The sequence below is a fragment of the Gobio gobio genome (assembly GCF_949357685.1).
Source record: "Gobio gobio genome assembly, chromosome: 14".
Classification (NCBI taxonomy): Eukaryota; Metazoa; Chordata; class Actinopteri; order Cypriniformes; family Gobionidae; genus Gobio; species Gobio gobio.
The window spans coordinates 41,943,103-41,954,190 of record NC_137107.1 but is presented as its reverse complement, the minus strand read 5'-3'; the positions used below and the strand labels follow the sequence as shown (position 1 = coordinate 41,954,190).

General features: G+C 36.7%; 1 protein-coding gene across 2 annotated transcripts in view; it reads left to right on the top strand.

Moving 5' to 3' along the window:
- col5a1 (procollagen, type V, alpha 1) overlaps window positions 1–11,088 on the top strand; it is a 110,961-nt gene that overhangs the window by 69,776 nt on the left and 30,097 nt on the right. For both annotated transcript variants that reach the window (XM_079835157.1, XM_079835156.1), the window contains exons 13-30: window positions 1,945–2,037; window positions 2,122–2,178; window positions 2,265–2,318; window positions 2,734–2,787; window positions 2,908–2,961; window positions 3,155–3,208; window positions 3,698–3,751; window positions 3,849–3,893; window positions 4,460–4,513; window positions 4,673–4,717; window positions 4,795–4,848; window positions 4,938–4,982; window positions 6,248–6,301; window positions 6,568–6,612; window positions 6,713–6,766; window positions 8,671–8,715; window positions 9,076–9,129; window positions 10,921–11,028. In XM_079835157.1, the coding sequence (XP_079691283.1) occupies window positions 1,945–2,037; window positions 2,122–2,178; window positions 2,265–2,318; window positions 2,734–2,787; window positions 2,908–2,961; window positions 3,155–3,208; window positions 3,698–3,751; window positions 3,849–3,893; window positions 4,460–4,513; window positions 4,673–4,717; window positions 4,795–4,848; window positions 4,938–4,982; window positions 6,248–6,301; window positions 6,568–6,612; window positions 6,713–6,766; window positions 8,671–8,715; window positions 9,076–9,129; window positions 10,921–11,028 (1,023 nt within the window). The remainder of the gene's footprint in view (window positions 1–1,944; window positions 2,038–2,121; window positions 2,179–2,264; window positions 2,319–2,733; window positions 2,788–2,907; window positions 2,962–3,154; window positions 3,209–3,697; window positions 3,752–3,848; window positions 3,894–4,459; window positions 4,514–4,672; window positions 4,718–4,794; window positions 4,849–4,937; window positions 4,983–6,247; window positions 6,302–6,567; window positions 6,613–6,712; window positions 6,767–8,670; window positions 8,716–9,075; window positions 9,130–10,920; window positions 11,029–11,088) is intronic.

The following is an 11,088-nucleotide window of genomic DNA, read 5'->3' as shown; positions in this document are numbered from 1 at the left end:
TTATAGAACACCACATTCAAAATGATGTTGTCCGTGTGTTTACTGTCAACATGTGATTGTGATTAAACCCCGCCCTATACACTACCTCTCCTCACCCCGAAAAAATACTCTTGAAAACCAGTCATGAAACACCTAACAGCTCTGAGGTTCACTGTAAAACTAGCGGTCTTACTCTTGGAAGTGTAGTGAATATGTTCAGCCACCAGATGGCACCGCTGATCAATTTGTCACATTTGGCACACACAGATGAAAGCACAGACGCACACATAACAGCATACTACCATACAAGTCTGCCTTATTTTATATGGAAGAAATACTAAGAGTAGTACTAATCTGAATTCAATACTATTTATACTATTTTTTTTACACTACTGCAATGTTCAAACGTTTGGGGTTAGAAATGAATAGTCACACCAGCTCAGAATACATCATCTGTGGTAAACACTACACAAAGACAAGTGGAAATACTGGTTTAATTTGATTAACTGTTTGTATTGCTATAACTGGATGCCACTCATTGAAATTTTTTTTTTTTTTTTTTTTTCATTTTATTTGATTTGATTTAAAATAGTATTTAACATTTTAAAATAGATAGACCACTCTAAAGCTCTTTTATTTGTAAATCCATTCTTTTATTTTATTAAGTTTATTGTATTTTATGCAAAATTTTAAAATAGGTAGAACACTTTAAAGCTATTTTATTTTATTTTGTTTTATTTTATTTATTTTTAATTTAAAATGGTAATTGACCCCTTTAAAGCTATTTTATTTTATTTTATGTTACATTTTAAAGTGGGTAGAACACTTTAAAGCTCTTTTATTTGTAAATGCATTATTTTATTATGTTTATTTTATGCAACATTTTAAAATAGATGGAACTCTTTAAAGCTGTTTTATTTTATTTTGTTTTATGTTACACTTTAAAATAGGTAGAACACTTTAAAGCTGTTTTATTTTTAAATATATTCTTTTATTTTATTAAGTTTATTTAATTTATGTAACATTTTAAAATAGGTAGAACACTTTAAAGCTGTTTTATTTTTAAATATATTATTTTATTTTATTAAGTTTATTTTATTTTATGTAACATTTTAAAATAGGGAAAACATTTTAAAGCGGTTTTATTTGTGATTCCTTTATTTTATTTTATTTTATTTTATTGTTTATTTTATTTTATTCAGTTTATTTAATGCAACATTGTAAAATAGGTAGATCACTTTAAAGCTGTTTCATTTTTAAAAATTTTATTTTATTAAGTTTATTTTATGTAACATTTTAAAATAGGTAGAACATTTAAAAATAGTTGGAACACTTTAAAGCTATTTTATTTTATTTTATGTTACATTTTAAAATAGGTAGAATACTTTAAAGCTATTTTATTTATTTTATTTTATTCAGATTAACTGTACACTGAAAAAAATTATTCGTTGAATTTACTATAATATTTTATCGTAAGTGGTCGCAATCAATTTATTTTAGCTCAATTTAAACAAAAACACATGCAATTCCCATAAAACCAATTCATTTTTTAAAATTAAAATCCAAAAACTAAATTTTAATTATTTAAACGAGCACAAATTAATTATGCTTAATTTAATCGGACCATAATCATTTTTTTCAGTGAATTAATTTCTGTAATCCTTGAATTTAGCATGAAACTTTACAGTAATGTAGAATTTATGACTTTTGTCGTTGTTCTATTTTTAAAAGAAATGTGTGCATTAGTTTTTTTTAATATTGCGCAAAATGCAGTATGCTAGTATTCCTTTCTAAACACGTCCATCTTCCATATGCATACTTAACCTCAGATCGATGTGCTGTCTTACTTTAGAACATCCAAAACAAATCATCCAGTCAATGTTAAGATGAAATGCATTCATTTTCACTCTAACTTATTGTTTTCAGTCTGAATGTTAATAGTTTTGTGTCGCTCTGTCTCTGTAGTTCCGCATGAGTACAGGAGGGGACAGTGGACATAAAGGTCCTGCTGTTTCTGCCCAAGAGGCTCAGATGCAAGCCATCATGCAGCAGGCCAGGGTAAAACACACACACTAATACACATTATATCACACACACATGCATCTGTATGCAAACTAATTGCTCTGTTTTATTATTATAAAGCTGGCGATGAGGGGTCCAACTGGACCGATGGGTTTGACAGGCCGTCCTGGTCCTCTGGTATGTCTGGATATTGTATCTGTATTATCATCTGTCAAAATGATAATATATATGATTTAGTTTCATGCTTGATTTGATTTTTCCAGGGTCCTCCTGGTGTGTCTGGACTGAAGGGAGAGTCTGGAGAAGCAGGACCTCAGGTAGGCATCACAAATCACCCACAATCCTCAGCTATTTGTGCCAACTCTGTTTAAATAATAATTAAAAGCACTTCAATGCAGGAGAGAGCTGTTTTGAAACCTGTGTGTGTGTGGTCCTGGTAAACCCTATGTTATCGGGACAAATTGTCGCCACAAGGATGGCAATATCCGAAATCCTTGTCCTTGTTGGGACATTTTTTGGTCCCCATGAGGAAACAAGTTTATAAATCAAACTAAATGGTGTTTTTTGAAAATGTAAAAATGCTGAAAGTTTTCTGTGATGGGTAGGTTTAGGGTTAAGGGACAGAATATACAGTTTGTATACATGTCTATGGAATGTCGCCATAAAACATGAAAACATAACGTGTGTGTGTGTGTGTGTGTGTGTGTGTGTGTCTGTGTGTGTGTGTTTTAGGGTCCTCGTGGTCCACTGGGATCAGCAGGCCCTACTGGAAAGCCTGGTAGAAGGGTAAGTTTGCGTTTTGTCCAAAACAAACTGGGTCTATGCAGAAGCCTGAGTGATTATTATCGACCTGATCATTCTGTATCAATGGATTTATGAACAAGATTGATGTTTTCTGTGGCATAGGGCCGACCCGGCTCAGATGGAGCCAGAGGGATGCCTGGACAGACGGGAACAAAGGTAAAAATGAAAGATTAACATTGGACAAACATCTTTTGTCAGAACACACAGTTATGATTTGTGCACAGTAAGATGAATAAAAAGTACATAGGGGGTCAATTTGATAACATGTAGACAGATTACAGTTTGAAATAATTATTTCTTAAAAAAAAAAAAGCATTGCTTAACTCTTTCCTGTCTGTGTGCTTCACAGGGTGACAGAGGATTCGATGGTCTCGCTGGTTTGCCCGGCGAAAAGGGTCACAGGGTAAACCATTTTTTAACATTTTAATATCAGTGGATTATTTTTATTTTATTGTATTTCTTTTATTTTATTTTATGGAATGGAATGCATGATTATGATTGGCCAATCTTAAGAAAATTATTTCAGATGTGATCAGTATTTAATGTCCATTTGATAATTTATTTAGCAAAAAAATTAATATTTTAAAATAGATGGAACACTTTAGAGCTATTTTATTATATATTTTATTTTATTTTCAAATACATTTTAAACATATATTGAGCATTTTTAAATATGTGGAACACTTTTGAGTTATATTACTTTACTTAAAATTTGTATTAAATGGCTCACTGGAATGCATGATTCTGATTGGCCGATCTTAAGAACATTTCTGTTGATATCAACATTTAATGTCCATGATTTATTCGGCAGTAATCGTGAAAAAAGAAATGCATGTAAACAGCAGGTTAATTCATTATATGAATATTAACGAGTGTGTCTTTGGGTTTGAAGGGTGAGACGGGACCTCAGGGGCCGCCTGGGCCTTCAGGAGAGGATGGAGAAAGAGTATGAGCTCCTTTACTAATTTGAATCCCTTCACCATCTCTACCATTTTTCTCTATCTAAATGGATCGTAATAATTACATAATTTCCTGTATCCCAGGGCGATGACGGTGAGGTTGGACCCAGGGGTCTGCCCGGTGAACCGGTGAGTTGATATATCCTCCAGTTTCCCAGCATGCACTCTTATCCTCTCTAATCCATCACTAGATGGTGTAATGTAATTTAGCGCTTCCTCCAGTTTAGTGAAACCACAAAATGCATGTCACTCATTTCACAGGCATTTTGTCATTATTGATGTGAAGTGAATGAAACAGTCAGAGACAGGAAGTGTAGTGGTGATGAAAAAGGATCAGTCGATTAACCACTAGTTTAACATCTGTCCAGCAGGGTGCGCTCCATATTCACCATTTAGATTTGGAGCGACTTTATCCGCTCTTGCCTATACACATAAACACACTCACTGTCCGATAAGAAGTCAGCATTAATTATTTCTATATCACAGAAATACATTTTACTTCAGGCAAAATATGTTTAAAATGAAGCCCACGAGATGAAGAGTCATATATGCGGCATAGAAAAGCTGTTTTAATTTGAAATGCATGTTGAGATCACATGACCGGGCGAATGCTACCCACTTTACCTGAATAATGCCTCTATTATCACATTTCCTGCTGAACACAACTCTCTGTTTCTCTGCTTTCTATTGTTCAGGGTCCTCGTGGTTTGTTGGGCCCCAAAGGTCCCCAGGGGCCCCCAGGACCTCCTGTGAGTACATACTTCATCTTTATCTCAATCAATTATTTAAATTCTAACTGAATCAAGTCATCAAGCACTAAATAAAAAAAAACACACATGCACATGCAATATTTTAATCTAAGAATGGAGTATCTTTTACTTATTTTGATCCTTCTTTTCTCGTTTTAGGGTGTGACTGGTATGGACGGACATCCTGGACCTAAAGGGAACATTGTAAGTCTGAGACGCACACACTCTTGCTCTCAAACTGGCTTATACACACATTCACTTTATTACCCTTCACCCATCAGGGTCCTCAAGGTGAGCCAGGTCCTCCTGGACAACAAGGCAACCCCGGAGCTCAGGTATTCATCAAGCCACGCCCACTTAGACACTGTATAAGCCGCCTTTCATTGACTTCACATTAACCTTTGCTCCTGTCCTCCTTCCACAGGGGCTTCCAGGTCCTCAGGGAGCGATCGGACCTCCAGGAGAGAAGGTGAGATTGGAAGGATAGTTCTCTGGTTAATGGAGTAGTGCCTTTATATTGAGTTTGCATGTGTCTATTGATAATGTTCATGTTTTATGACAGACACTAATTCTCAGTGCAGATCATTATGGGTCATTGATGTGATGTTTATTTTGTGTGTGTGTGTGTGGACCTATTACATTCATTAATATAGCACTGTTAGTAAGATTTTTTAATACTTTTATTCAGCAAGGATTCATTAAATTGATCAAAAGTCACAGCAAAGACACTTATAATGTTACAAAAGGTTTCTATTTCAAATAAATGCTGTTAACACTTTTTATTCATCGTTTTCAGCATTGATAATAATCAGAAATGTTTCTTGAGCAGCCAATCATCATATTAGAATGATTTCTGAAGGATCATGTGACACTGAAGACTGGAGTAATGATACTGAAAATTCAGCTTTGCATCACAGGAATAAATTATATTTGAACATATATTCAAATAGAAAACAGTTATTTTAAATTGTAATAATATTTCACAACATCACCGTATGTTTGATCAAAGAAATCAAAAAGTCTTTCTTTCTAAAAGTCATGAGACTTCTTTAAAAAATCTTACCGACCCCAAACTTTTGAACCGTAGCATATTATTACTTGATTTAAGCCTTTTTTTTTTTTTAAAGATTTACGCATTTCAATTATTAGTAAAATTCCATCAAATTCAATTGAATAATCCTTAATCAATTATTCAATTAAAATATGTAAGGATTATTCAATTCAATTTTACTATTAATTTGAAATGTGTAAATCTTAAAAAACAGCTTTAATGAATTAAAATAGTTTGTTTTTGTTGGACTTAATGATTGTAGACCTAAAATAAGAGACCTTAAATTTGTATTATTTTTTCTTTAAAAAAATAAGCAGTGGATCAGTTTTATGATTGTTGTTGTTATTATTTTTATTATTGATAATAATAATAATAATAATATAAAAAAAGGCCAAATCAATTTTAGAGATATTAAATTAAAAAAAAAAATCGAAAAACTAAAGTTCTTTTCAACACTGCAGGAGTACAAAGATTATATTTCTAAGAATTTGGCTCTTATACTTTAAAGCAGATTCCTGATTCTGGACCTTCTCATTTCTCATTAACCCTTCTACACTCTGGACACACTGACTTATTGATCGATATACTAGAACTAGATCATTTGTTATGAATGTGTTGAAACAGGAAGTGTGTGCTGAGTGTTAATGGATGGTCAGTGCTTACGCTGGTTTTCCTCTCCTCAGGGTCCCAATGGAAAACCAGGCTTACCGGGAATGCCAGGAGCCGACGGACCTCCAGTGAGTCCGGGAAATAGACACACATACACACACGCTTCACATCTGTTCTTCTCAAGCTCTATTGTTTGTGTTTCAGAGAGATTTCATTGTATTAATAATTACAGTGCAGTGATCTGTCTGATTCTTTCTCGCTTCTGTCTTCACAGACACACAACATCCGCTCTCAAAGCTTTTTCTATCCACAACGCACATATTCCGTGGTTTTATAGTGCCAATTATTGCAGCATAACTTACACATTCTCTTTATCTTTGTGTCACAAACACAGGGCCATCCAGGAAAAGAAGGGCCATCAGGAGAGAAAGGACACTTGGTACATGTTTTTCCTTCATTCTTCTATCCAATGGGCTTTTATGAAGACAATTCTCTTGCATAAATGTAGCTTATTATTAATAACTGATTGTATTTTGCAGGGACCTCCTGGTCCTCAAGGGCCAATCGGATATCCTGGGCCTCGAGGTGTAAAGGTAGGTGTTTCTTGCATCTCACTGGTCATAGAAGCACTCAAAACAATCTCTCATTGGTCAGTGGATATTAGTGTAGTTTTTAGTAGTATATCAGTGAAATGTCACCCAAATCACTACTGAGTTTTGCCCCTAGCTTTTTCCTGATAAAAACAGCACCCCACTAATGTTTCTGATACTTTCCTGAGGCAGGTCTTCCAAAACTTGGTGAACTGCCTACCTAGACAGAATTGAAGGTTTCAAAGAAACTTCTAAGAGACCTGCTTTTGGCCAAAATGTAAGCCAGTGTCAGAGTCAATGACGTGACAGTTTTGTGTGTTCACACCGCAGGAACTGGGAACGATTTTAGTTATATAAACACATCTTGGAGAGGACTAAATTAGCTCCTGCTTCAGAGTAGGGTCTAACCCAGCACAATAGGATGTAAGTGTATGTTGATTTAAAAAAGCTGTGTAAACACACTAACATACAGAAAGCGAATGTTAACTGCATTTACCGGTCACCTTTGTCTGTGGTGTTTCTCAGCCTCGATGATATATAGCACTGCAAGTTTTAGGAGATTTCGTCTCTCGTTTACACCTGGTATGAAGATGTGTTTTTGGTTGACGCTAAATACAGGTGCAAACAGGGTCTGAAACGTTTTGAGCTCGTCCACTTTCAACCACTTCCAGAGGTAGTCAAAAACGCATTCGACCGGATTGCTTTCGTTGAGTAGACGCTCATGTGGTCGAATGCGTTGGAACAGCCACGAAAGTCCGTCTACATTTACATTTACATTTATGCATTTGGCAGATGCTTTTATCCAAAGCGACTTACAGTGCCCTTATTACAGGGACAATCTCCCTGGAGCAACATGGAGTAAAGTGCCTTGCTCAAGGACACACTGGTGGTGACCGCTGGGATTGAACCAGCAACCTTCTGTGTATCAGTTCCATGGTTTAACCCACTGGAACACCATCTACTCTCCGCCTACTCTAATGCGTAAACATTAGGGGATGCGCGCTAGCCAGACGGGATTCGAACTTTGTCGGCTGGAGACCCAAGTTTAGTTTGAAGACGAAAAACATATCAATCACAATGTTCTCTCACCATTCCTGACACAGCGTTCGGCGAGATCTTGCGGCTGTCTCCATAAGTTTTGTCTCCGGGTGAGTTCATATCTAAATTACGCGAGCTTATTTTGTCCCATACTTAAAAAGCCCATACTTTTACCTACCCATAGATCCTCTCATAGAAGAAATCAGGACAGAAGTGGACAAAAGAGACAGGTATGTGTCTTCCTCGTCCACTTGTGACCCGATCGACCAAAACGCATCTTAATACCAGGTGTAAAGAGGGCCTGCGACCCTTAATCGCATAACTTATTTGTCTTCATTCTATCTTCGTTATCACAAAACCCATGACACACAACAAAAACACAGCTACGATCACGGCGTCCTCCATCCTTCAGCTGTTGACAAAATTTCCCAAGGGGAACATTAAGTTCTCGGGGGGCCGCCCTGGTTGCTAGTTCCTATAACTGAGTTCCTGTAACCACCCAGTGCGACAGCCTCTATTCACTTGAGGTTCCATATCAGTTAGGATGCTTGTTTGGCTCTCTGGCTTTGCAAAATTCGAACATAAATTCTATTGGGAACAGTTGTGAGTGAAATCTCCCAAGCACTTTGAGTTCTAAATCAATCACTTATGAGGTTCCAGTTTAGTTAGAATGCTGCCTATGTAGATAGTAGAGAGCAAGGCGGCTTGCTAGGATTTGGAGCAGAGCTTTTATCACCTTCATGGTTTATGAATAGCGTTCGTGAGACTGTGAGTCCAGTGTAGGGGTTTGGTTTCTCAGATATTTGTAGTTTAGACGGACTCTGTTGATCTCAGTTGTTTTTTTTTTCTTTCGCTCTTTCTATCTGCAGGGTGCTGATGGAGTCCGCGGGCTGAAAGGAGGCAAGGGTGAAAAGGTAATTTTAGAGTGTGTTCGTGTGACTGTGTCCGTATGGATACGAGCTGTTGTGTGTGTGTGTGTATGTGTGCGCGCCGGCGGCTAATGCACTACTCCTGTGTCATTAATGTTTCATTTCTGCTTCTGAATATGGAGACCATAACATACTCCAAGATGCATTTTTGACCTTCTCGCTTTGGTCATTAAAAAGTTTTATCCTGTGAGAGTGCTGCAGGAAAATAAGATCAGGCCCCGGCAAATAGCAGAAATAGCAGTTGCCATGGAGATCGTTCCCTTCGCATTTGTCAAAAAGGGGGTATTATGTGCGAAAGGAAGTTTGCAACGCTCTGTGTCAAATCTTCATCTCTTTCTTTCTCAGGGAGAAGATGGATTTCCTGGATTTAAAGGCGATATGGGCATCAAAGGGGACAGGGTAAGAGACTTATTCTCAGGTTGAAGAGGTTATTTGTGTTTGGATTCATCTCTGGGGAATTATGGGATTTGATCTTTCCTCTCTGTCTCTTTTCACTTGGGTTGATCTTTAATTTTCAGAACATCTTTGAAGTAGCAAATAAATCACAGTGGGTCTATATTTAGCATTGCATCACTATTACTTTTACTCATACGCTTTGGGATTTGAACAAATATAGATATTCACTGAAGAAAGGACCCAAGCTGTACCTAAGGACCAGAACCTGGGGATTGGCCACAGAGAAATGTGCTAAAAACCACTCAGAAAACCTTAGCAATCACATATCCCCAGATGACACACTCCTGAGTCCATTTCACAGACTGCATGATGCATTTTGCACACAAAAATGGCAAGAGATTGTGTCATTGAGGGCCCTAGAAGTCAGTTTTCCCCTGGGTTGAAGGGGACGTCATATTCACGCTGCCTAATTTAATCAGATTTTTTGGGTGTTATAAAGTACGCTGGCTCTGCTGCGTCGCTGGGTAAATGTCTGTAATGAGCAAGCGTGTCTCATTCTGGGTTATTAAGGGCCAATATGCAAATACTCTGGATTTAAGTGGGTGGACATTGTCCCAAATTACCCTTTACTCTTGTGAAATGCCGCACACGCGCTTCACTCTTTTCATGCTGCTGAAGTGTCCAGATTTGCCTATTATGTCTTTAAAGTGGCAAAACACACACACTAATCCACGTGAATCGGTTTTATAATCAGATTCCTACATCTTTTATTCAAAGATGTCCACCTTAAATCAAATTGATGAACAGCTGCAGAGACATACGTGATACACACCTTCACTATCTACTGTACACTGTCTGCATTTTAAATTGACAGAAATTATGAGATTACAATAAGTAGAACAAGTAATTCAATTATAATTATGAGTCATGTTGACGCCCTCTTGGAAGTTTGCTTTAAATAATTAAATTGTCGAATTCCAGAAGTTTGGGGGTGAAATAAATTAAGACATTTCTTAATTGTTAGTGGTTTTCATTATCTTGAGGCTTTGGAAATTGAACTCTTTCCAGCGTTTTTTTAAACGCTTGCAGTTGCCAGCCACCGCCAGCATTTTTGATAATTTTCACTAAAATGTAATGGCCCCCAGGATATTTTGTTGTATGAATATCTGAACATGCAATGTCAAAAGAAAGATCAGAGTCTCTGCTTTTTAACAACAACAATAACAACAAAACGTTTTATTCTAGCTTCATGCATTCTTTTTTTTATCAACACTTGAATGTGGGTAAGTTCATAATAAAGCAACACTTTGAACAATTTTTTATTTTATTTAAAGACTACAGTGTGCATAAGCAGTGTTTTTTTTATCGCTTGTTTCTTCTTCTTCTTCACCTGTGTTTTGATCCAGAGATTCTGTACTCTTTCAGAAGATGCATAATAGCGCCCCTATCATACAACAGTGGGGAAAGATAGAACAACATTCTATACTTTTTAACATATTTTTCACTTATAAATAATTAATTAATGAATAATACCACTTATAATATTGATCATACATCCAATAATAATGTTAGTCAAGGATTTTTGCACCAAAAAGTCAATTTAGCTCTTCATGACAAGTTCCCCTTAGAATTTCTACGTAAATGAGCTCTGGTATGATTGGCTCTGACATATAAGTGTGGTTTACTGTGTTATTCATCAGGATGGGCCTGCAAATTGATTGAAAGACCTCTCGTTTTTGATTAAACTTGATCTCTAGGAATCTATAATGACTTGTGTGTGTGTGTGTGTCTTAGGGAGAACTTGGTGCTGCTGGACCCAGAGGTGAAGACGGGCCTGAGGGACCTAAAGGTAGATCCGGTTTGCCTGGAGATGCTGGACCACTCGGGCCGTTAGGAGAGAAGGTGAGTGTGACTGAAGCTGCCTACCTAGACACTCCTGATGTGAAGCCTGTTCCAGTAGCT